The 26,877-nt window shown below is 46.3% G+C and overlaps 1 protein-coding gene across 1 annotated transcript in view; it reads right to left on the bottom strand.

Moving 5' to 3' along the window:
- KDSR (3-ketodihydrosphingosine reductase) overlaps nucleotides 1-12,414 on the bottom strand; it is a 36,729-nt gene extending 24,315 nt beyond the window's left edge. The window contains exons 1-5 of the mRNA XM_080821250.1: nucleotides 12,190-12,414; nucleotides 7,396-7,485; nucleotides 4,898-4,954; nucleotides 603-668; nucleotides 329-424 (exon numbers count right to left, since the gene is read on the bottom strand). Of these exons, the coding sequence (XP_080677376.1) occupies nucleotides 329-424; nucleotides 603-668; nucleotides 4,898-4,954; nucleotides 7,396-7,485; nucleotides 12,190-12,297 (417 nt within the window). The 5' untranslated portion in view covers nucleotides 12,298-12,414. The remainder of the gene's footprint in view (nucleotides 1-328; nucleotides 425-602; nucleotides 669-4,897; nucleotides 4,955-7,395; nucleotides 7,486-12,189) is intronic.
- Between the last annotated feature and the right edge of the window lie 14,463 nt (nucleotides 12,415-26,877).

Raw genomic sequence — 26,877 nt, 5'->3', positions numbered from 1 at the left:
CTAAAGCTTCTAGAAAATCCGAATGCATTTTATCTGGTTTAGTTGCAAAGCCTTCCCCTGCGGCCCTGCTCTACTTGGAGTGTATGAGTTGCCCGATGAGCAAAAAGCAAATGGCAGGGCGACTGGGTGGCTCAGTGGGTTAAAGCCTCTGCCTTTGGCTCAGGTCATGATCTCGGGGTCCTGGGATCGAGCCCCATATCCGGCTCTCTGCTCAGCAGGGAGCCTGCTTCCCCCCCCTCCCGCCCCCTGCCTGCCTCTGCCTGCTTGTGATCTCTGTCAAATAAATAAATAAAATCTTAAAAAAAAAAAAAAGCAAATGGCTACTTACCTCAAAAGTACTAACTTCAAGATCTTCAAATTTTCCCGAAAGTGACATTCCTGCACAGTTCACAAGCATGTCTACTGGGCCCAGTTTCTCCTGTGCCTGGAAAAATTTATCAAAGCAGGCATGAAGAAAAAGAAGAGAAGAATCACTTTGTAGCAAATCAATGACAACAACTATCAAAGCGACAGAGATGACCTGTCAGTTTCCAGCCACACACCAGAATGAGAAGAACCACTGAAAGGCAAGTGAATGAGTTCCAGCTAGCCCAACCCCTTACTTGTTTGATGACGTTCTCTACTTGGCTGTAGTCTTGAGAAACGTCGACAGATATACAAAGCACCACCTGTTAGGAAGAGAAAAAAAAAAAATGATCAAAGCCACGCAGGTGTCTGAAAGTATTTTTTAAAGAGTTTTTTTCACGTAAGGCAATTCTTTCCAATAGCTGGGAAGTCTGGCTCTGCAGGCACAGACTGCACTGGTGGAAATCTGCTGACAGCGCAACTGTGGAGCCTAATTTTCTTGGCAGTTTTCACAGAAAACTCTCTTGCGCAAACTCAAAAACATGTCTTAAGAAATGTGGGTCAAAGTACACGCTTTCGGGCGTAAGATAAGTAAGTTCCAGGGGTCTCCTGTACAGCACGCTGACTACCAACAGGAACGACTCTAGTGTGTACGTGAGATCCCCCCAGAAGAGCCCATCCTAGTGTTCTCAACACACACGCGAAGTGACCGCGTGAGGTGACGGGTGTGTGAATCAACTTGACGGGGCAAGCGTTTCACGACGCCAATGTGCATCAAGTCGTCACCCTGTGCCCCTTAAGTGCATACAATTTTTGTCAGTTTCACCTGGAAATAGAAAGGAAAAGAAATGTAAAAAGCTCCTCCGGGCACGCCTCTGATCTGCAGTGACTCTCAGCAGCTCTGAGACCAGCGGCGGCCCGACGTGGAGGGAGGCCTGGACCACGAGGAGGTAAGCAGAACCCCGGCGGCAGGGACATGTTCCGTGTCTGGATTTCGGTGCCACTTTTACATGCGTATACATCTGTCAAAAGCCATCAAACTGTACTCTTCACATGGGTGTGGTTTACTGGACATCAATTATAGCTCCAGTTGTTAAAAAGAACACATAAATTACATAAAGAATAAAGTGTATATGAATTGCATCTCAAGTTGTTAACATCTGAGGTCGTTAAAAATAAAAACAATAAATCTAATAAATAAGCTCAAAAAAATACTCCCCTTGGAGCAGTCCCCGAGCTCTGATGGCCCCGCTGGGGCTCCGCTTCGTCAGGGGGAATAGAGACAAGCAAACAACACCTACTCGCAAAAGCCACCTTAGTTTGAGTCTGAGCCCAGTGACCTTATCTTTCAAGGCCAAGGGTCCCTCGGGGCCTGTGGGAGCTTGAGGCGCCTGACTCTGGCCGGGCCGCCCACTCCCAGGGGTCACCAATCAAGCCCCAGAGCCCACCCAGTCCGAATGTGGCCACGCACAGGGGTTCCCAGTACAGACAGACGCCAGGAAGAGCCCAGCCCGTGCCGGCCACGGGAAACAGTTTCGCTCGTCTTTGGAAAGGAAGAAGGCAAGGAAGGGAAGAAGGAAGGGGGAGGAAAAAAAGCACATATTTCCGTGCTTACTTGGACGAAAATTGATAAAATAGCAGTTCAAAATACTAACGAGGACTAACAATGAGCTATTGTTTTGATTTCCCTTTTTGGATAACGTTTTCAAATCCAGAGCTTAGCCTCTGACATGGGAATGTTCTGTGTTCCAAGGGGGGCCGCGGAGAGAAGCAGAAAGGCATCTCTCCACTTCTCAGTCTTTCCGTGAGTTCTTCTGGGTGGAGACTGGCCGCCGAGCTGGGGGACAGACAGAAGGAGCGTGCACAGGAGGGCACGTCCACTTCCACACACGCGCCCGAGCGTGGCTGCGAGTTGAAGGGGGTGCGGTGCGGGGGAAGGGGCTGGCGCGGGCCCGGCGGGCCTGGGTTCCAGTCCTGCCCCTTCCCCCACTAGCGGGGCGGCGCCCGAGGAGGCGGCGCTGGCCTCACCTGCTCCGGCCAGGGTGTCAGAAGCTGGTGACCACAGAGCTCCCTTCCCGCTCTGAGAAGACGCGATGCAGGGAATAAAGCCCCGACGCGAGGGGGCTGCCTGACAGCCTGATGCGGGGGGGGGGGGGGGCAGGAAGTCTTTTCGGATGCGGGAAGGAGCCCTATCCAAAGGAGCTAAATCCCTGAGGAAAGGAAACGGCCCCCTTCGCAAATGTGACCTGGAATATTCCAGAGGAGTTGCCCTTGGGTTTTATTCCTGTAACCGGGCTTTTTATACCAGGCTTTTTATACAGTATTAGATCATTTGCTATAAATAAAAGCTATCCCCCAGATAAGCAAAATTTCAAAAAAAAAGGGGGGGGGTTCACAAATCACCAGGAAGAACGTGTCCCCGCGGCTCTGCTTGTGCTAAGCTGTGCAGCGAAGCCCTTCTGGCCCGGCCCAGCCCATCCTGCCTTTCCCTGACGGAGGCGCCAGGAACTTGCCACATGACCTCAAGCCTTCTGAAGGCTGAGGCGGGGGTGGGAGTCCGGGCGAACGAGTCCGGGGCAGGGAGATGCTGCTGACAGCAGGCCTGGCCTTCAGCCAGGAGCACCCGAGCGCCGCGGTTTGACAGGGGACGTCTTCCTCTACCAGAACTCACGTGACAGCGGAAAAAAAGAAAACGAGATTTGCTGAGGTGGCAGCTCTCCGATGCTCTCGGGCTCCAGGGAACGGGGCACAGGAGCCAAGGTACTGGGGAAGACGCCGCACACGGACACGAGGAGATGCGGCCGAGGACCTCTACCTGCGCCACAGGGCGCCAAAGCAGAGGACAAGGTGGCCGCACCGCCCGGGGGACGACCGCGTACTAGTGGGTCCCTAGGCCGCCCCGGCAGTTGCAAAAGGTGAGGCTGATTTATTTTTCTTAACGTGGAAAGAGCTCTCACGTATTTTGGAGGGGATAAAGAGGCTACTAAAACTACAGTGAGGGGCACCGGGTGGCTCAATAGGTTAGGCATCTGACTCTTGCTTTCGCCTCAGGTCAGGATCTCGGGGTGTCGGGTGGTGGGATCGAGCCCTGCACTGGGCTCTGCATTCACTCTACGTGGAGTCTGCTTGAGATTCTTTCCCTCCCCCTCCGCTCCTCCCCCTGAGCTCACACAGACACTCTTTCTCTCAAATTAATAAAGTATTTTGTAAAAATAATTTTAAAAATTCAAAAAACTAGAGTGAAATACCATTTAAAACCCATCCGAAAGGCAAAAATTAGTAAGCCTGCCAATACCAAGTGTTGGCAAGGATGTGAGGCAACAGGAGGCCCGGAGCACTACGGGGGGGCGTGCGCCCACTCCGCTGAAGCGGAAGATGCGTGTGCGCTGTAACCGTACCTCCACGATTCCATTTCCAGACACAGCCCATCCTTGCACACACGCACAGAGACACGGAGAAAAACTTCAGTAACAGCAAGATGTAAAACTAACCAAAAAACTGGAAACAAAATATCCACCGACAATAGAACTGATGAACTGACAGGTCTTCTAAATATATCCAGGAAAATGCTACATAGCAGTAAAAAATGGATAAACTATGACTTTATGCAACAATGCAGAAATATCTCTAAAGCAGTCTCTAGGGAAGAAATCAAGTTGCACAAAAATACCTCGAGAATGATGTCCTACAAATCTACAGAGGCAGAAAGCAGATTAGTGATTGCCTGGGGCTGGGGGATTGGGAGGAATGGGGAGTGACAAGGTCCCGACTTTCTTTACGGGGTGACGGGAAAGCTCTAAAGCAATTCTGGTGCAGGTTGTGCAACTCTGCGGGTAGGCCGCTGAATCGTACACTTGAACCGGTGAACTGAATGGTATGTGAAGTATGCCTCAGGAAGTCTGACCAAAAAAATAAGAATGGTGCCATCAAGTTCAAAGAGAAGCAGAAATAAACAGTAGCTTATTTAGGGTTATGTGCACCCTCTAGTGAAATTATGAAAAGAGCAAAGGATGAATCAACATATAAATCAGGTTGGGGGTTGCCTCTAGAAATGAGATCAGAGGATATGGGCAGCTGATATGGGCTCCAGAGGGCTCTCCAGAGGCCCCAGTACATCTCATTTCTTAAGCTGGGTGATAAGTGCCACAGTAACTTGTTATTATGTTTTATACTGAATGATACATATATACATACACACCATTTTATTCATCAAAAAATACCGTAACCAAAAAAAAATAAATGTAGTGCCCCTTTCCCCTTAAGTATTTGTATGAAGTGACCTTAAATAAATAACTGACATAAAATCACTTTCTAGAAAAACATTATTCAATCATTGGTGCGTGTAAGTCAAAGTCTGTACGTTTTTGGTAACAACCTGAACTTGAAGACAATTCAAACGACTTCGCTTTTTAAAAAACTGTCTAATATGTATCTTAACTAGGAAAATCCTACATGCTTTACATGAACTATTTTCAGTTCAAACAACACTTTTCTTCCCTCTACACAGCTGCACTGATTAGTTCAGAAAATGCATCCCGAAGACGGATCATACCTGTTTATCATTAATAGAGTGCTTTTCAATTTCTTTCTTTGCCTGCAGCAGCTTGTCCTGAAAGCAACAGACAACAATTAGTTCTGGTGATTGTCTATTTGTCTGCTTGTTTGTTTAAATGGGGCAAAAAAGCAATTATTTGTGTAAGTATTAATTAAAGTGCAGAAAACACTCAAGACAGCCTCTGTACTGTACAGCTATGGGCCACAGGGTATGAAAGAAAGGAGCTGTAAAGTTATGTTCGGCTATGATTAAGTGACAGCAAGGGTTTTCTGAAAGATAACAGAAAAATAAACGAACTGCAAAATCCCAATTAACAGTACTTTGCTGACGGGCACCAACTCAATGCTAATAAATGTTTGGATCTGACATCAGTGAGTGTGACATAAACCAAGAACCCCCACATGGCCCTGCTATATCCTGTGATCCCACGTCAAGCGTGCTTTTGTGAGACTGTCCGATATCTTCCTCCTCTCCCATAAAGGCAAATATACTAAAAAATCACTCTTTTAGATAGATGGAGGAAACCTAATCCTGGCTACTTTCCGAGAATAATCTTGAACAAGAAAAGCCATCCTGTAACTGAGAGATTCTTCCAGGGTCTCAATTTTGCTTGTTTGGCTCATTTTTCAAGAAGAGAGATATATCAGTTGGCAGTTCATAATTTGTTCTAAAAGTTGTAATTTAAAAACATCAGGGGTGCCTGGGTGGCTCAGTGGGTTAAGCCTCTGCCTTTGGCTCAGGTCATGATCTCAGGGTCCTGGGATCGAGTACCGCATTGGGCTCTCTACTCAGCAGGGAGCCTGCTTCCCCCTCTCTCTGCCTGCTTCTCTGCCTACTTGTGATTTCTCTCTTCTGCCAAATAAATAAATAAAATCTTAAAAAAAAAAAAAAATCAAGACAGCTAGAGAAGAAGAGAGGAGGGGAATCCTCCGGAAAGACATGTGGGCTTCTGACCATGGATGTGTCTATAATAAAATAATATTCTATTAATAAAGACAGACACAACTTGCCTTTGTCACAATTGGAATAAACAATTATATTAGAAAATAAAAAATTTCTGGAAGCCAGAAGGCTCATCTGCTCATTCATGTCTAGCAATGCAAGGACCCACAGAAAGAGCTTTTGAGCACCTGAAACTTGGGGCCACCCCTGCTTCCTTTTCATCTATCTTGTATCAAATATCAACATTGTTTACATCTCAAATAATGCCATTTTATTAAAGTTATGTTTTCTGGGTGCCTGGGTGGCTCAGTTGGCTAAGCGTCTGCCTTCGGCTCAAGTCATGATCCCAGGGTCCTGGGATCGAGCCCCGCATCGGGCTCTCTGCTCAGCGGGAAGCCTGCTTCTCCCTCTGCCCCTCTTCTTTGCTCGTGCTCTCTCAATCTCTCTCTCAAAAGTAAATAAACAAAATCATTAATAAAGTAAAATAAAGTGACATTTCCCTTCCCATAAAGTGGCTTTAATGCCAAAGCAAATTCACTGTTAGAGATGTCAGGATACCAACGGGAGGTAGCAATTCTGCCTTTCTTGATTTTAAGAAGAAATTATGAACATTGAAACCTAATTCTGTGCCAATATTTAAACATCCCCCCCTCCCCGAGGCGCTCCTGGGTAGCTGTGTACCCCCACCTGAGTGGTCGGTCACCCCACTGTAGCCCTCCTTTGGCATATGAGAATCCAAAGTCCCCAGGCAAAGATGCTACACAGGCATCCCCATTCCTTCCATCAGCCCTCCCTTCATGTCTCCATCCCACAACTCTGTTTTGAGCACCTGCCAGGAGCCAAGCATGGTGCCAGGCACGGAACGATGGCAGGTGGCTGACAACACAGCCGTGGTCGTCTCCCCCACCCCGCCTTCCCCCACCTCCCCGGAGCTAGAGGACTCTACAACTGTTCGTGTGAACACAGTGTCATTGCTTTGGCTGTGGAAACAACTTTGGCAAGAATAACAGACCCCGGGGGGATAAAAAAGAAAGAAAGAAAGAAAGAAAGAAAGAAAGAAAGAAAGAAAGAAAAGAAAAGAAAAACAGACCTTGTGTTGACTTGACACAGAAAAGCACACGTTTTGCTACAGTGCTGGGGAGCAACAAGATTCCTGGTGGAGTGTGGGTTTCATTAGAGACGGACATCATCTGGATAATAAGCAAATTCCAGATAGACGCCTGCCTGTCCTGATCAGGACGTGGCTATCAGCCCTGTGATGGACTCTGCCACCTCCTCCCTGCAGGCGGATGCCCTCCCTGGCTCCCTGCGGCCTCTCCTACCCGAAAGCGCAGAGCCTCCCATGTTGCCTAACAGTCGGTGAAACTAAATAAATATTTGTGAAGCTGGCCCGGCTTCAACCGAGAAATCTTTGCCCCGAATATGAGAAACAACCAGTGGTTCAAAAATCACACCTGGAACCAGAGATCCAAATCCCAGGACACGGGCACCACCTCTCCTGCAAATCTAAAGCTGAATAAGGAACTGGGTAATGACACACCCAGAAGACTCACCTCATTCCGTGCCACCAGAGTTATGAACGCTCCTTGCTTATAGCACTCGATAGCGATACACTTTCCAATACCACTGGAGCCCCCAGTAACCTATAAAGCAAAAATAATCAAATCTTCTTAGGTCTCGAAATTTCCTTTCTCCGGGAAGTTCATTTAAAAGGACGATGGGCTCAAAAACCCAATCTACGAGAACCAGACTTTTAGTGATGGTAGTTTCTTCATCCCAGACTTCACGAAAGAAGGGCAAATATGGAAGACGTCACTCTAAGCAGGTCCTGCTGACGACTATTTTCAGTACCAAACTATTAACTGCACACCTATGTTTTTCTGCATTCACTGGAAGGAAAGTGCCTTATAAATTGAGCTAATAAATACTACATTAGTCTACCTCTGGGTCCAAATTCAAATAAATCTTTTTTCCTTACTGCATATCTCCTGTATGACTATCTTCAAAAGAGATACAAAGAAGAGCCACCTGCACAGATCATCTAATATTTTACATGACTGCTTATTATAAAAGAAATATATGATCACATGGAAATATTAAAAGGTAAAATCTTCCTTCTTGTACTATTCTGCTCCTCACAATCTAGCTCAGCCCTACTGGCTGTCTTTGAGTTCTTTGCCCCCTCCAACCACAGGGCCTTTGCGCATTCTACTTCCCTGCCAGAAATGCTCTTCTCCCCTCTTTTCATCCAGCTGGCTCCCATTCACCCATTAAATCTCAGCACAGGGGCACCTGGGTGGCTAGGTCGGGTGAGCACGGTTCCGGCTCAGACCATGATCTCGTGGGTCCTGGGATCCAGCCCTGCTTTGCCGGGCTTGGTGTTCAGCAGGCAGTGTGCTTGAGATTCTCTCTCTCTGCATGTTCCCCGCTCCCCCCAATCAAATAAATAAACCTTAAAAAAAAAAAACAATCTCAGCTCAAACATCACTTCCTCAGGAAAACCTTTACTGACTGCCCCTTCCCTAACTACAACCCACCTTCTAGCACTGCATCCTTTTTCCTTTATGGCGCTTACATACTCAAACAGCCATGCATTTATTTGTGTGATTATTTGATTCACGGCCATTTCTCCTATCACTGCCTCATAAATGCCAGAAAAAATACCATCTCCATTTCTGCTCCCACTATATCCCTAGCACTTAAGAGGACAGTGCTTGGCAAATAGGAAGGGCTTGATATACATTTAACTTCATAAGACAAATGCAGTATTATCTTTCAAGTCATTTTTCCTTTGAAAATTATATAATATTATAAGGGAAGAGAATGGGGGCCCAGGGTTGTCGGGTGAAGGGAGTGGCAAAGTATCAGAGAGGCATGTGACCTTACATGGTATCATATCCTACTTTAAAAATATATATATCAGGGCACCTGGATGGCTCAGCTGGTTAGGCGTCTGCCTTCGGCTCAGGTCATGATCCCACGGACCTGGAATCAAGTCCCACATTGGGCTCCTCACTCAGCGGGTACCTTGATTCTCCCTCTGCCTGCTGCTCCCCCTGCTTATGTGCTCTCTCTCTCTCTCTTTGACAAATAAATAAAATCTTTAAAAATAAATAAACAGAATAGAATAAAAAAATACGTATCAAAATATTTTATGTCCAAAAACTAAAAGGCTTCACTATATTACATCAAGGAGCAGTACTAAAACTTAGTTGACGATTTCCCTCTAACAGACATTCGGATTATTTCAAATATTTTACTGTTAGATATAAATCATGCTGTAATGAACATCCTTGACCCCATCTCAATGATCTTAAAATGATCATGAAGCCACTTCTATACAATGTACCAGTCTCCATGGATGCTGAGGGTCCCCGACTTCTCTTTAGCCTCAAGTCCTCACCACTGAAGAGACCTCCTTGGCAGATCATTAACCAATTATCTCCAGGAGGTTACTGTAAAAATCTACCCGCTGCCCCAGCCAACAGTTGCCTCTGAGGAGCTCTTTGCTGCTGAGGTATTTCATGGGTGGCTTTGGCTTTTTAAATTTCACCAGACATTCCAATTCCACAGCAATTAACATGCCCCCGGCTGTTGTATGATGGTGTTACTGCTGCCTCGATGTCCCTGCACCCAACATCCCCTGCATACCTACCTATCCAAATCCTACCTACCCTGCAGAGGCCAGATCCAACGTTCCCTCCTCCAGGAAGCCTTCCTGACTCTGTCACTCAGTCCTGCCCTTTACCTGTCCCTTTCCACTTTGTGTACACATCTTAGCTCCGTGACCAGACTGTAAGCTCCTTGAGGACGAGCACTGAGTCCAATCTATCCCCCCCACTCTGAGCACAGAACCTGGCATAAGCCGTTGCGAAATAAGCACTCAGCCTACATTAATTTCCAAGAGTGGTGCATGGTACCATTTCTCTGAAATAGACAACGCCAAAAAAAATTGGAAGTAAAGTTTCCCTATCTGTTATTCGATAAATTAATGGAAGCTGAAGTTATAAGGTTATTGAGAAAACCTACATTCTCTAAAGTGCTACTGCTGTGATTGCTGTCCTTTTTCTAGACCGTGCGAGGTAAGCTGGCTGTGTCCAAGCACTGCACAGACGTGAGACTGTTCAACCTGATCACTTCTAAGTCTTTTCCTTAAGAGCAAGGGTAGGGCTTCGATCTTTCGGTCCTAGCTCGTGAGAAACTAACCTTCTAATTAAGCTAATGCTTAAGCATCTAAGACTATCTAAGAGTATACATCAGCCAAGTCTAGGCTGTGGTATTCTGAATGGCAGAACAACATAGAAGAGATTTTCCAAAGGGCTGAGAAAAGTGGGAAACACGGAAGGAGTTGCCTGACAACTGGCAAACTGGGCCCAGGTGTTAGAGATAACAGCCTAATTTCCTTTCCTTATCACTGCCTCTTACGATTCAATGTAACATTTAAATGTTTCTATCTCTTTCATCACAGCGTACACCTCTTATTGAGGACAAGAAACAGGGTAGTTTGCAGCAAGAACCACTCCCAGCCATCTCCAAAAAAGGAAGGACCTGATTATCCAGTTCTCCCCAAGTCGATTAAACAGGTTTTTAAACATAAGTACATACCCTGTAAGACTTCTGCAGTATCACCGCTGTCATTAGGGAGATAACACTAGTATAAGGGAACTGTTCTAAATATAAAGCAATAATTGTGACCTAAGTCTGTTCATGCTTTCACATAAGGAGACATTCGAAATGTTAGCTCCCTCTCCTAACACCACCTGGTCCGGTCCTAACAACTTTCAAGAAAAAGAATGGCGCTTTCCCTCGTCTTGTGACATTAAAAAAGAAGACAGATGGTGACATCATGTGAATTATTCATGTCATCCTCACATTATTTATAGTGGCGTATTAAAATGGGATGGTGAAAATAAGAAATTCTTCTTAGTTTACCCCAACAGACTCATTATCTTACTCGGGGCCTGCGGCACAATGAAGCGAGAAGGACTGGAGTCAAGGTTAAGTGAAACTCCCTTATGAATACTGAATCGAAATGTTCACTCCCGCTTTTGGCTTTACGTTTTTTTCTAAGTTGCGTTCTGCAAATGTAACTTCTGCAAGATTTCAACTTTGAAAGCCACGCTTCTGAGGCAGAAGTTCTCTTGGAGATGTGACACTTTCAGAATTTGGCCTCCGTGGAAAGTTTGGCTTCTCTTGCTCTTTCGAAATGAATTTACACTAACCTCATCCACCCCCCACATCAGCAACAGCAGGAGGTGGGAATATACTAATATTTTTACAAAGGACCACGTAAAGAAAAATACGTTTTCTCACTCACAAACGTTTGTCCAGATCTAAAGCACACTAACATAAATGACCAGTCCAGCCTGGTCAGCTCGGTAGGGAGGCTCCGTCTCGACCGGCACCCGGCTCGCACACGTCCCCTCCGGCAGGATTCCTGCCGCCCGCTCAGTAACTAACTCTCCTTATTCAATCACCGCCCACCTCGGTGTGCCTCGGGCTTGTGAGATCCGAATAAGAAAACCGATGCGAAAGCCGCAGCAAGTGCCAAAGTGCTGCGCGCAGGTGAGAAGGAAGGTGCCGACACCTGCAGAAAAGGGATCTCCGAAGACACTCGCTTCCGGTAGCAAAGGACCCAAACCCATCCACACCTCCGCATCCCTCCCGCACGAGCAGGTCGGCGAGCTCGTCCGCCGGACTCCGAAATGATGGCCTACCCGGGGGCTGAGCTCCGGCAGACCGGCCGTGTAGACGGGACAGAAGCGTCCCGACACCGTCGAGCCGGGACCGCCAGCCCCCTGGGTTCGGGGCGGTTTTCCCCCCCAAGGTGAGTCACTTCCTGGATTCCTCTGGCAACTGCTCTTTCTGTCACTCGCCCAGGCCGTCTTCCCGTTCCGAGCTGCCTCGGCGGGTCCCGGCGGCAGGGACCCCTTCCGTGCCGCCCGCCTCCCCGCGACCCGGCCGGGACCGCGCGCCTCGCCCTGCGCGGCCACCGACCGCGGTGTCCTTGGCAAAGTTTCTCAGCCTTTCCGCTCCTCGGTGGGCTCATCGGGAAAACCGAGCGCAGCAATATCCACATCCCGCGGGTGCCCCCGGGGAGCAGCGAGCGGCTCCCGAGCCCCCGGCGCCCCGCTCTCCCGCCCCGGGGAGGGCCAGCTGCGGCGGAGGGCGGGGCCCCGCCGTCCCCCGCAGGGACGGGGCCGGGCCGCGCGGCGGCAGGTGGCCCTCGGCGGAGAAAGGGACGCGGGCGGCTGGGCCTCGGTCGCGGGCCGGCGGCCAGGGGGCGGGCTCGGGGCGGCCGAGCGGGCCGGGCGGCGGCGGCGGCGCAGCAACAGGAGGCCACTCACCACCACATGCGCCCCGGGCAGGGCGAGGGGCTTGGGGCTGATGAGCGGTGACACCATGTAGAGCAGCAGCACGAACGCCACGAGGAAGGCGGCGGCCAGCAGCAGCATCGCTCGGCGGGGCCGGGCCGGGCCGGGAGGGCGGGCGCGCGGGGCTCGGCGGCGCGGCGATCACGCGCGGCCGCGCGCAGCAGGAGCCGCTGTTTGGGTTCGCGGCCGGCGCGGGGCGGGGCGGCGGCCGGAGGGGAAGAGGCGGAGCCGGCCGAGGGCGCGACCGCGGCGGGGCGGCGCTTCCCGGAGGCGGGGGCCGGGGCCGCGAGGCGGGGGGGCTGTGGTAGAGCTGCGGGACCCGGCCCGCGACCTCCCGGGGGACTGGGTGTCCCCGAGCGCGGGGGCGGCGGGGCCCCGGCGGCGCCACCTGCCAGCGCCTCCCGAAGGGCCGGGGCGACGCTCTGGGGTGGGGTCGGGGTGCTTCTTAGGACCGCGGAGGCCGGTTTCCAGGCCTCCCCGAGCCGAGTCTAGGGGTGGGAGCCGCTCGGGCCCCGGTTCCGCGCTCGCGCCGGGCGGCCGCCGGAGCCGGGGGACGCGATCCCGGGCGCTGGAAGCCGCGGCCTGGGGCCCGGCAGACCCTGTCGCAGTGGGGGAGCCCTGAGATCAAGCCGACCTCCCGGCTCCATGTCAGGCCTTCTAGGCGTGCTCCGAACCGTGAACCGTGGTCACAGCCCAGGGTCGCGTTTCAGAGGACCGGGAAAGCCTTACCATGGAGCCTAAAAAGCCACTCGGATCGAATTTCCTTGATCTTCAGAGTCCATCCCCTTTCCCAAGGCTGCGTTCAAAACAAAACAAAACACAGCTTTATTGAGATCTAATTCACATCCCATACAATTCACCGATTTAAAGCGCACAATAAACAGTTTTTAGTACGGTCACAGACTCCTGCAACCACTACCACAATCAATTTTAGAACATTTGGTTACACCCCCACACCCCAAATACCTTGCCTCCATCAGCACCCACTCCCTGGTTCCTCCCAAGCCCCCGCCCAGTCCTAGGCTACCACTCATATTTCTGTCTCTAGGTTTGCCTAAGCTGGGTATTTCATATAAATGGCATTCTGCAATATAGGCCTTATTTTCGAGGTTCACCCATGTTGTACAATGCAACGGCCCTTCATTCTTTTTAACACCAACTTGTATTCCCTGGTATGAGTATACCACATATTATGTTCACCAACGGATGGACAGAGAGGCTCTTTCCATTTGAGGGCTATTAGGATTTCTACTGCTGTGAACATTCATGTGCAAGATTTCGGGTGGACATGTGCTTTCATTTCTCTTGGATCTATACCTAAGAGCAGAATGGCTGATCTAGGGTAACTGTTTAACCAGAGCTGCCAGACCTTTTTGTTCTCGCCCACAACGCATGAGGGTTCCGGTTTCTCCACATCCCCACCAACACTTGTTACCATCTGTCTTTTTCATTATAGCCTTCCTAGGGGGTGTGACGTTTCCTTCTGGTTTTGATTTGCATAAGGAACATCTGTTTGTTTGCCGGCTTGCTTTTCCCTTCTGTTGTTTTTAGAACCATGCAAGAACTCAGGGGCAAATTGATCTCATTTTTTTCTTCTTTCTTAATTTATTGCCCAGAGTTAGGCAAATGACAAGGCTTGAGGGCACAGTCCCCAAGACTTCTGACACCAATTACGAATTTGGGGGTTCCCCTCAAAATGAAAAAAGTAAAAATTAAAGAAACAAATTTGGGGGTTCCCAAACCACCTTCACTTTTGATAATTCTCTGGAACGCCTCACAGAACCCACAGAGAGCTGTTATTCTCGTGGTTGTGGTTCATGACAAAGTCAGCTAAGGGAAGAAGCACAGAGGTCAAAGTATGGAGGCCTCCTGTTGCCACCTCCCATGGAGTCGGGACAGGTGACCCTCCCAGCATGGGTGTGTGATAATAGCAACGAGTACTGCAAACCAGGGAGGCTCATTTGGTGTCCAGAGCGTTTATTGGAGTTTCCAGTGTGTAAGTACAATTGACTGATTACACATATGGCTGAACTCAGTCTTAGAAGGTCAACTGATGACATGACCTTCCACCTAAATCACATGGTTGGTCTTTCTGGCATGATCAGCCTCCACCTCAAAGTCCAGACTGACCTACCCTCATCTAAACAAAGGCACTTCTATCAGCTATGGCACACATTACCTTCAAGAAGCCAAAGACAAAGGCCAGAACTTCTCCTCGGGCAAGCCCAGATTCTTGACTACACAGGCCACTCCCTGGCCTTTATCCAAAGCTCTCCTACAGCAAAACAAACACATGCCCTAACATTTGGAGGAGGTAGGGTAGAGTAGGAGGCTCTTAACTCAATTTCCCAATAGATTTGACCAACAATATCAGTAGATCAATCTTCCTGATAAGACAGTGCCAGTGTTACACCACCTCACAAGATGGGCAGTAGACATAACCCAAAAAATAAGAGCCAAAAGATAGTGGCCTGTCACTGGAATGTCACTCAGTCATCAACAACTGGTCTAGCTCATCATCATGTCACATGTTTCCAAAAGTCATCTCATTCAGATTTGCAGGTTTCCATTCAACTCTTTCAGTTTCTAGAAACAGGGGTGCTCTCCACCCCCTAAGACATCTGGTATAATTGAGCTTTCATAGGAAACAATATCATGTCTTGCTGTGCGCCTCCTTCAAGGTGTTGATGTAACACTGGATTATAGTTGTTGCACAGCCCATGTATTTGTTCTTTTACCCTCAGCTACTAGTTCTCCTTCTCTCTATTTGTGTCTTATTTTTACCCAGACTTTCTCCCAATGGAAGGAAGGCTAGGTTCAGCCTAATTCTAGGCTGTTCCAGACTCCTAGCACTGCTACTAATTGAGCAAATGCCTCCCCCTCGGTCCATTCCCATTCATATGCGGGAAGGAGACAGAGGTGCACAACCTGTGGGCTTTCTCAGCCAACCACCACACAACACATCTGCGTTCACTGTCAACCCCAATTTCATCAGATGGAGGAAAGGCGTAACCATCACCCCCATTAATATCTTGGAAGTCTGGTGTAAAGACTTAAAAATAGAGTTAGAGTTTCTTGCTTGGGGATCATCCTTGATTCTACTACCTGAATCTGAAGCCCTGGTCCTTGAGATCACTGTACTGGGGAGAAAAAGAGGAAAGTTGAGGCAATGTGGAGGAAAAAAAAAAAGCCGAAAGTATGGTCATACCATCTTCTCTCCATGGGAAGAACTGCGTAGTCGCGGGGTGCCTGGGTGGCTCAGTGGGTTAAAGCCTCTGCCTTCGGCTCAGGTCATGATCCCAGGGTCCTGGGATCGAGCCCCGCATTGGGCTCTCCGCTCAGCGGGGAGCCTGCTTCCTCCTCTCTCTCTCTGCCTGCCTCTCTGACTACTTGTGATCTCGGTCTGTCAAATAAATAAATAGAGAAAATCTTAAAAAAAAAAAAAAAAAGAACTGCGTAGTCACACCAGCATACTCCTTCACCCTCTCCAGATTCCCCAGAAGAATGGAGAAATCTATTAGAGTGGGCGACACACTCAGGAAGACGTAGACGTCCGCCCTTCATGCCTTTATCTCTCCCTCCCCATTTTCTTTTCATTTTTCTTCTTTTCTTTTCTTTAACATTCATTTATTCATTCTAGAGAGGGAGAGTGCGTGGGGGTGGGCGTAGGGACAGAGGAAGAGAGAAACTTAAGCAGATTTTCTCTAAGTGTGGAGCCCAATACGGGGCTCCACTCAGACTCAGGTCTGAGATCATGACCTGAGCAGAAACCAAGATTCAGCCGATTAACTGACTTTGCCACCCAGGCACCCCTCCCTCCCCCATTTTAGACAGTAAATGTTTCAATTGGCTGTTCCAATTCTCTGTCAGACCGTTACTCAAGATGATAAGCAACATGATTCGTCCGCCTGATGTTATCTCTTTGCCCGTTACTGGACACTGTGGGCTGAAAAGTGTGTTCCTTGGTCCAAAGACATGGAAGTAGTGGTCCAAATTGTTATGCTATCTTCTAGTCCAGTCCTTTTTTCGTATTTTGATCATTTGCTCCTAACTCTAGGCCTGCAAAATCCAGTCCAGAGTGTGTCTCTTCCTGTCAAACCCCATCTGTAACCTTCTAGGGCTCCCAGCATCCGTCCAGGTACCAGCTCTGTGTTTCCCCCAGGGAATCTGTTCCGTAGCCATCTGCAGCCTCTGTCAGTTTGGGTGGCCCACAAAAAGGGTCTCATTGGCATTTAGTGCTCCAGAGGATACAAGAGGACAATGTCTAGATTCATCCCATCTCTGCGTTGCTGCACCACTCCCCACCCCATCCCCATATCCATTTATGCCATGGACCCAGGTGGCCAACCCAAATAAGCACAACAGGATATTCACCTGCTGGTTCCAATCACCTCCCAGGCCTAAAAGAAGGTTTTTCTAATGAACAGTGACATACCCTTCTTTGATGTTCCCCTTGATGGCCATAGTGATTTCCATAGGGCAGTGCCCCCTACAGCATCCCTTGAACAGAGGCAAGTTTTCCATTGCTCTTTTACTTAACCACATGGCCAAGACATTAGCCATTGCCCATGAGTTGGTTCAAAACCCAAACATACGGGTCACACCACATAATTCAGCTCATTGGACTGATCTGTTCTCATCTTCTTCTATCAGAGTGGCAGCCTCCAAACATCGTGTGATCTATACACCTTGAGACTGACCTCTGTAAGCCAAGCAGTTCCTTTTTGGTCCATAGAGAGCTGTTTCAAGGCACTGCCCAAGGGACTACAGGTCTAGCAATTTCTCAGGTGGTTCCAAAGTCAGCCCTAGGGGAAAAGATTCTACCTGCTTGTGAACACACATGCACCTCCTTGTCCCCTGGTACCATGTTCCTGCAAAACCAGCTCCATTGTATCATGAAACTTGTCTAGACATTGCTTTTTCCATGAAACTGTTTCTCTGACATCACCTGAGACATTTTATGTATTTCAGGTTTCCAGATTATTTTATGTCCTTCAGTGAACAGGGCGGTTTCTGTTAATGTCCCGTGACAAGCTAGTAATTGCCTCTGAGATGAAAATCCTCTGTTCCGAAGTCACAGCAGTCATTGATAGGGGATGCTCACAGCCTTTTGTCATAAGCCCCAGTGTGAGTAAGGATTCTAGGACTTCATTCTAGTGGTGTTACAGGTACAATCTAGTAATATTTCCAGATATGGAATATGCACCCTCCAAAATCCAAAGAAGCCAACTAGACACTGGTCTTACAGCATCTCTTATCTACCAGGTAACCCATACTGTTATAAACAATGTACGTGGGCTTGGGCAATGTTATTGGGTCCTATTTAAGAGGGTCAGGTAATCTTGCCTGGAGGACAGATTTGCCTGCCTTGTGTTTTACAGTAGAGGGTAGAGGAAATTCTCCCCATTCAGACACAAAATCCATCCCCACGGTACAATCACATAAAGGAGACACAAGTACTTCACACAGAGTCTGTTCAAATGTTCTGCATTTCATCCAGACTGTCACCTAACCCCATCAACCACTGCAGCTCCATATCCTCTCAGCCCAACTGTAGTCCCTGTTAGGACTTCACCAGCAGGTAGAACTATCGGAATGTCCATCAATGGATGAATGAATAAAGACAATGTGGTAAAAATATACACAATGAAATATTAGTTGGCCTTTAAAAATAAGGAAATCCTGCCATTTGTGATAACATGAAGGAATTTGGGGACATTATGCTAAGTGACTACAGAAAGATTTCACAGAAATACGGACAAATATTTCATAATCTTACTTATATGTGGGATCGTTTAAAAAAAAAAGCAGAACACATAGGAACAGAGAACAAAATGGTGGTTACTGGAGGCTCGGGCTTGGTGGGGAGGAGAAGATTATAGAAAGAAAGAAGAAGGGAAGGACGGAAGGAAGGAAGGGAGAAAGAAAGGGAGAGAAACAAAAAGAGAGAAAGAAGTAAGAAGGGAAAATGAAAGTAGAATATCAGTTTCCAGAGGCTGGGAGGAAGGTAGCATGGAGAGTTAGTGTTTAACGGGTACAGAGGTTCAGTTTTGCAAGATGAAAAGAATTCTGGAGACCAAGGTCAAGATGTTTGCACAACAGTATGAATATACTCAATGCTACTGAGCTGTTGACTTTAAGAAATGATTAAGATTGTAAATTTCATGTCATGTGTATTGTATCACAATCAACATTTCCAAGTGAATATACTGTTTAATATGCTTCTATCGAAATCCCAGCTAGATTTTTTGTAGATAGAGGCAGGAGTATTCTAAAATTTACATGTAAAAGCAAAGAAACAAGAAGAGCTAAAACTTTATTTTGAAAAGAATAGGTGAGATGGGGCCCCTGGGTGGCTCAGTTGGCCAAGCAACTGCCTGAAGCTCAGGTCATGATCATGGAGCCCAGGGATCCACTACTGCATCGGGCTCCCTGCTCAGCGGGGAGCCTGCTTCTCCCTCTGACCTCTCCTCTCTTTAATGGAGGGAAAGGTAGCCTCTTTAATACATGGTGCTGGCACAATTGGGCACCTCTAGACAAAAAATAAATAAATAAATAAACCTCATTAATTCAGATGGCCCAATAGTTAATTTTATGTCACTGTGACTAAACCCTGGAGTGTCCAGATATTTGATCAAACAGTATTCTGGGTTTTCCTGCAAGAGTGCATAGAGTGAGATAAGCATATAAATCAGTAGAATGAGTAAAGCACATGGGCCTTCCCAGTGTAGATGGGTCCCATCCAATCTGTTGAAGGCTGACATGGAACCCAAGGCTTACCCTCCACCAACTAACAGAAAATTATTCCTGCCTGCTGGCCTTTGAACTAGAACATCAGCTTTTTTTCTTGCCTTTGGACTTGAGTTGAAATCTTGGCTCTTCCCAGGCCTGCAGCTTGTCAACTCACCTGTAGATCTTGGAACTTCACAGCCCTCATAATCACATAAGCCAATTCCTTATAATCAGTCAATCAGTCCATCTTCCATTGGTTCTGTTTCTGGAGAGCCCTGACTAATGCAGAAGGAATCATGGACATAAATGTAAAACTATAAAACCATTAGAAAAAACACTGGATTTTCAAAGAATGGCGATTTTTGGTCAGTCAGGCAAAAAAAAAAAAAATAAATTGGGGTCACTTATTTATAAAAGAGATCAGGCTAGTTTCAGATTTCTCCATGGTGACATTCAACACAAGAGAACAAAGACACATCTATAAGATCCTTAAGGAAAGAACGTTGAGCCAAGGTTTTGTACCCAGCTAATCTGTATTTCACCCACTGAGCATGCAATAAGTAAGGAAATGTTTTTCCCATGAGTGTTTCTTGAGGCAAGTATGGAGCTCTTAGTCCCTTTGGGTTGCTATAAAACAATACCACAGATTCATTGGCTTATCAGCAACAGAGATTTATTTCTCCCAGTTCTGGAGGCTGGGAAGTCCAAAATCAAGGCGCTGGCAGGTGCGGTGTTTGGTAAGGGCCCACTTCCTTGTTCATAGACGGTGTCTTTTCACTGTGACCTAATGTGGTGGAAGGGGGAAGGGAACTCTCTGGGGTGTCTTTTAGAAGAGCACTAATCCCGTTCATGAGACCAAAATCGCCTCTCCAAGGCCCAACTCCACATGCCATCCTGTTGGGCACTGGGATTTCACATATGAATTTTGGAGGACACAAATATTCAGCATGTAGCCAGCTGAAAGATGACTGGAAAAGTATGATACTGCCTTTTGAGAATTTCAGAAATGAAATATATTTAACAGTAGAACAAGAACTAAAACAAATGTAGGGGCTAGGGAACAGAACGCTATGTAATTGGTATATACCTTAACAATGGAAAAATAATAAAAGAAATGCACTTTGGGAGGAGGAGGATGTAGAAGGTAGGCGTGACTTCATGAATGGTGTCATTTGTAACTGAAATCCAAAGGAATCGTTTCAAGCTGACAAATCAAGTCATACAAGTATGAACATTTAACACCACGAAGGTAAACATGAAGAAATATCTACTCAAATCAGGTGAGTTGGGAAGGAAGGGGAAGGATATACATTTTATTGTTGTTTATGGGAAAGGGCTAAGACATTATCAAAGGAAGTAGAGGGATATGGAGCCAAATGAGGTGTAATTATAGAGGCAAACAAAACAACATCAACTTCTCTAATGACAGCCTGAAGAAATGAAGAGGGAAACTAACACTCCTGACTGACGGGATCACATTGTCTCCTGCTACCACAGCTCTTGCTACATCCGGGTTTTTCTGTGTAATGAAGGGCTGGCTGGCACCCCTCAGGCAGCACTGCCCTTCTCCATCTCAGCTGAGATCAGTGCATTTAGCAGCGCTCCTCAAACTGTGTTGAATGCCCAGTTTCCTTTTTTATTTCCTTTCTGTGGCAAACCAGTCAGGAGAATGAAATGACACCTAACCAAAGCAAACACATGCAAAATGCAAGCTCTAATTATTGGCTGTTAGAGTCCAGAGACTTAAAAATAATGAATATAATAATATTGAGAAAAAGAATGACGAAACTATTAGGTTCTTTGTTAAAAGTATAACAGTGGTTCATCTGGAGAAGTATTTTCGTAGGGAACTGTATTTTCCAAAGATGGCTGCCACAGCGTCACGAACACCAACTTGCCAGCCGAGTGAGTGACGCCTCACCAGCAGAGATGAACCATCCACGCTGAGTCCTACCCAAATTATAGATTTTGACTTCTTTTTTTGCCTAGTTTGCTTCCTCCTCCTTCTCTTCACAGGGGATCATCTGTAGTAAACATCTTGCCCCCCAAACTCCTCTTGTTGGCTTTTGGAGAACTCAACTTGTGACAACACATAACACCCAGCTCTTATCCTGGCAACTTCCCTTCTTTGGTATTAGAAATGCTAGAAAATTCTAGCATTTGAATTACCCAAAAGGTTAAATAAACCTGGTTAGAATTTAGACCCAACTACAAAAAAGCTTACATTCAGTTTAAGTTATTTAGGAAATTCCAAATGCTTTTCTTTGTTGCTACTTGTAGTACTTTATAAATGATGCTTTTCTGCACATAAGCAGGAGCTCTTTTCTCAAAAGCTAGTGCAGAATACATGTGACTGTTCACTTAAAAGGTTTAGCAAAGAAAAGTCCTAGTCAACTGAACTTGACATTACTTCTGGTACCTTCAACCATACTTCCAGTCTACGAACATGGTAGGACAAGAGAATGGGGAAGCAACTGAGGCACTTGACTCAGGAACAAAGTTTGGTGGGATTCCAAAATAATCAGTCATCAACGTAAATGGCATTTTAAGATGATATTAAAAAATTAATGCAAAAAATATCCATGATTTAAAAATATCAAAATTGTTATCGAGATCATCTTCACATGACTGACTGAATGAATAGCAGAGGTTTGTGATGGGGTTACATACCTGCGGTCATCACCCCAAAGCACCTCATTCTAGGTCCTCATAAATTGTTGATGACATTTTTTTCTGATTTGAAAAATAACAAATATACTTCACATCCATTACGATGACTATTATAAAAAAACGAAACAAAACAAAAATGGACAATAACCAGTGTTGGTGAAGATGTGGCGAAACACATTGGTGGTGGGGATACCAAATGGTGTCATCACTGTAGTGGTTTCTCAAAAAGTTAAACATGGAATGACCATGTGATGATTCAGCATATGATGATTCTACATACCTAGCAGTTCCACTCCTATGTATACACCCAAAAGGGACTCAATTCTTGGGCACATACCCAAACAGATCCTTGAATACCCATGTCCTTAGCAGCATTACTCACAATAGCCAAAGGTGGAAACAAGATAAATATTCACTGGCAGATAAATGAATAAACAAAATGTGGCTTATATGTACATACAACGGGATATTATTCAGCTTGAACAAATGAAGTGCTGATAACATGCCACAACATGGATGGACCTTGAAGATACTGTGCCAAGTGAAATAAGCCACATACAGAAGGACACATGGTGTATGAGTCCATTTATATGAGGTACTTAAAATAGGCAAATTCGTAGAGGAAGATGGTAGAATAGTGGTCGCCAGGGACTGGGAAGAGTGGGGTGGGAAGCTATTATTTAATAGTTTCCGCTCAGGTTGATGAAAATTCTGGAAATGGGTGGTGGTGATGGTTCCACACAGTGTGAATGTATGTATGTATATATGTATGTATGTATTTATTTATTTATTAAAGATTTTATTCATTTATTTGACAGGCAGAAATCACAAGTAGGCAGAGAAACAGGCAGAGAGAGAGGAGGAAGCAGGCTCCCCGCCAAGCAGAGAGCCCGATGTGGGGCTTGATCCCAGGACCCTGGGATCACGACCTGAGCTGAAGGCAGAGGCTTTAACCCACTGAGCCACCCAGGTGCCCCAGTGTGAATGTATTTAATGCCACTGAATTGGGCATATAAAAATAGAAAAAATGGTAGATTTTATGTCATGTATTTTTTACAGTAAAAATGACAAATGCTCACCACATAAAGTTAAACAAATAAGAAAATAAAGAGTAAATTTTAAATTATTACTCATGCTATCACCCAGAGAGATAGCTGGCTCCAGACCTTTCATAGAACATCTTGGGATGACCTCACAATGTGTGGCAGCATCATTAAGACATGCGTGTTTTTCCTCTCTGGATTTTCTCTTCCCGTGTCATATGAGGGTAGCAGCCTTCACTTGCATGGTGTACACAGACAAAAGCATCTTGGCCTGCAAAATGTTTTCATATTGGCTGACTCCCCCTAACAAATCCTAATTTCTATTGTCACTGAAGAGATTAAGTGAAAGACCTTTGAGAGCAAGAGGAGAAAAGAGAATTTGTAGGCTCCAAGAAGGAATGGGGACAGAATCTCTCACCGCACAAGGTCTGAGGGTTGGACCCATGCACACACACACCAGTGGCCAATCCTCAGATAGGATGGCACTGAGGTGTCCAGCCTTCTGCAAAGATTCTTCTATTGTATTCCTGGCAAGGAAGAGGAGAGCTAAGGAACGTCTCTGGACATAAGCAATAAGAACACCAGTAACAGACTTACTTGGTACACTAGACATTTATCTCCTGTTATCAATCTATTGACAATTTTTTAGAAGTCTTTGGGAAAAGAGGATAGAAGTCTTGGAGGTCTGGCAACTTTCCAAGACACAACTATTCCTGTATCAAGGATTGGCTACATCCAAACGTCTTGGCATGACAGCCACTGGGTTATTGGGTTTTGTCTTCAGTTTCTTTTAATCTAGAAGAGTCTCTCAACCTTTTATTTCATTTAATGGTCTCCACTTTGTAGAGACCAGGCTGGTTGTCTAGTAGATGTCCTATATTCTCTTTTGACTGATTGGTTCTTCCCAATGTTATGTCTCTCTCCCTTGAATTTTCTGGAACCCAGCTGTTAGGTCTATGGCTAACATTTTTGTTTCAAGATGAGATTCAGATGAGATTCAGATCCCACATTTTTGGTAGGATAAGCATATTTTGTATCTCTTCCTACCCAGCAGCACATGTCAGTTTGTCCACTATAAGTGATGCTCAATTTAATTGGACTTCTTGGGTAAGGTGGTGACGAGCTTCTCTCTCCATTGTAAAGGTCATATTCCCCTCTGTAATCAGCAGGTCACCTGGGAGTGACACCATGAAATGTTGGCAGATTGTCACCAATAATTCCTCCCATTTCTGTTAGCATGTACTGCTCCTCCCATCAAAAGGTAGAAATCTTTTTTATCCCGATTCTGGACTGGCCTTGTAACTTAGTTTAAGTAATTATAATGTGGTAGAAGTGGTATATCCTTATTTTGGGGCCTAGGCCTTAAGATGCCTGAAAGCTTCTTTTTGCCCTCTTGGGTTCAAGCTGCCCAGTAAAGAAACTCAGGCTGGACTACTGAATGGTAAGAGAGCGCAAAGAGGAGAGAGGTCCCCCCAGTCCAGCTAGAAGCATTAGAGATAGGAGTGAAGCCATCTTGAATTCTTCAGTCCAGGTCAAGCGATCCCAGCCAACACCACGTGGTCAGAGGCAAGCCCTGTCCATGGAGCTCTGCCTAACTTGCAGCCATGACAAACAATAAATGGTATTTTAGGCCAACATGGATTTTGAGTGGTTTATCATTCAGGCAACATAGAAAACAAATCCCATGTAAATATTCTGTGTTTTATGCGATAGTTTTAGCATCCATTGATATTTGCCTGGGTCAATTATTTCATTGGGGTTGCCACAGGAGAGTTTAAATTTTGCTGTTCTCTCTACAGCAGAGAGAGAGAGAGAGAGAGAGAGAGAGAGAAGGGGCAGAAAGAAGAGGGAAAGAGAAAAAGCACCAGTTTTCTGTCAACTTGGCATAAATGACTGTTCCTCCTGAGAATGGAGGGTGAATGCTTCATCTTTCCCATTATTAGTTTTCAGAACAGAAAGGTGAAGAGTCACTCCCCAAGGATGGCCAATAGTGTTCTCCACCCTCTACTTCTAGTTTTCCTTCAGTGCTTGTCCTCCAGTCCCTTGGATCTCCACACATACCTGTCCATGAACTCAAAGCACTGCGCTCTAACTGCTGATTCATTTGTCTGTTTAACTGAACTCTGTTTCTTGAAGGCAGGCACATTAGGGGCAAAGCCAAGTACGTCTCAGTTCTACACGAACCTAGATTTCTATCATACTCCTACTTTTTTTCTTCGTGTATATTATCTTACATGGTTTAGATAGTATCTCATAATTTTTTTAACCATGCAAGTGCTTTATCTTTGGGTGATTTTGATGTTTTTTTCACTTCATTTTTTGATGAAAAGTACTGCCCACAGTAGAGTGGGCTGGTAATATAAATCAGCAGTTCCTGACCCTCAAACCCTCAACTCCACCAGGGGTAAGCACTTTCAGTTTTTTAGGTTTGGTTCTTGTACGTCTCTCTTTTTAATGGCCATGATATCTTTCAACTCAAATGCCTTTTTCACAGTGTTGCCTTGTCTCCCAGTGACAGGTGGGATCTATATCCTCTCCCCTTGAAACCGGAGGGCCTTTGTGACTGTTGCAACCAATACAGTACGGCAGGGGTGACGCAGTGTGACTTCTGAGACTGCTACAGAGACCGCTATAGTTTTCTGCCTCTCTGGAATACTTGGATCTCGAAGCCTTTGTCCTGACCACCTGGCAGAAGCCCCCACTAGCCCACACAGACACTGCCTGGGGAGGCGTTAAGGCTTCATGGAGCTGCCCCCCCCCCCGGCCCCCGGGGTTTCATCGCTCTGCTATGCCAGCCCCAGCCGCTCTCTGACCACATCTGTGCACATGGTTCCTAGCTAGACCCCGTGAGCTCCTGATCCACAGAAATCAAGAGAGAAAATAGTGCTTTAAGCCATGATGGCTTTAAGCCTCTTGGAGGCCAGGCTTGGTTTTTCGGTCATACTAAGTAGCACCTTCATTTACTCTGGTCCCAAGGACCCCAGCATCACTGAATAATTGCTTATGAACTCCGTGGGGAAGATCATTCTAATTGTCACGCTCACTCTATTGCCTCATATGCTGACAAGTCCACTTGGCTTGTAATGGTTAATTGACATGACATGGCTTCTGCAACCAAAGGGTCTTTTCAGCTCTGATGAAATCAAAGAGCCAGTAAAATAACTGGGAATGCATTCCTTTCACCTATCAAAGGCTCGGTTAAGGGGCTGGGTCACGGATCTCCCCTGGGAACAGTGAAGCGTTGGGAAGGTTCTCAAAAGATGAATCCATGCCAGCATTTCTATTTCCTAAAGATATTGGGTTCTTCCTTCTGCGTTATGTATTAATGGAGCTCCGATTCGATTGTCGAGTTGTTTCTTCAACCACTGAAGCGCAATTAAAACCACTCCCAGCAGCTCAAACTGAAGTTCTAAATTCAGTCTGTTGATTGAACCCATATCATTAAGACTTGATCATTTCTGAAACTCGGCTCTCCTTTTCTTGACTGATCACCAAAATACTCCATTCCCGCCCAGAGTGCTCCAGGTATGTCCTGAGACTCAGAATCCTTCAAATCCTTTTAAATATACACATCCCAATACTATGCACCCTGCTCTTTGCCTCTCAAATTCCCTTACCTTCACATTAAAAAACCAAAAAACTCCACAAAACTTGTTGAATCTGAATTCAACTGCTATCACTTGGTAACTGCACAAATACTAAGTTTCACTTGACTTTGTTGATACTATGAGTGTGAGGAATGTTTATAGTCATAGATCCCTGGGTTTCTCTCCCTGCCCTGACCTCAAAACAGCAGTACTTGCCTTCATTTTGTTCTATAGCAGCTACAAAGGAGTTCCCGTGTCTTGTCCTCACGGGGCACTTCATTCCGTGGGACCACAGACCATCATGTGATTAGCTGTCTCACCACGAGCTACCAGATTCCCATCGGGTCAGATGCTAGTGATACTGATTCTGTTTTTAATGTCCTGCCATCTTTGTGGTGCTTAAGACAGATGGACCTGGATGGCAGCACCTGATGCACCACGGCTGGTCGGGTGCCCATGAGGGTTGCCTTGTGATGGAGAAAAACAGGATGTCCCCACTTTGATTCCTGGAGCGGGAGGCTAGAGGCATTCCCAAAAGCATAAGGGCAGTTTGCGCGAACAGCACTCTTCCCAAGTATATTTGTTTGATGACTGTCTACGCTGTTCTGTTTTTTTTACTCTCTTCTTAA

The sequence above is a fragment of the Martes martes genome (genome assembly GCF_963455335.1).
Source record: "Martes martes genome assembly, chromosome: 13".
In the NCBI taxonomy this organism is placed as follows: domain Eukaryota; kingdom Metazoa; phylum Chordata; class Mammalia; order Carnivora; family Mustelidae; genus Martes; species Martes martes.
Note: the sequence above shows the minus strand (reverse complement) of the source record. Positions and strands in the feature narration are given on the sequence as shown.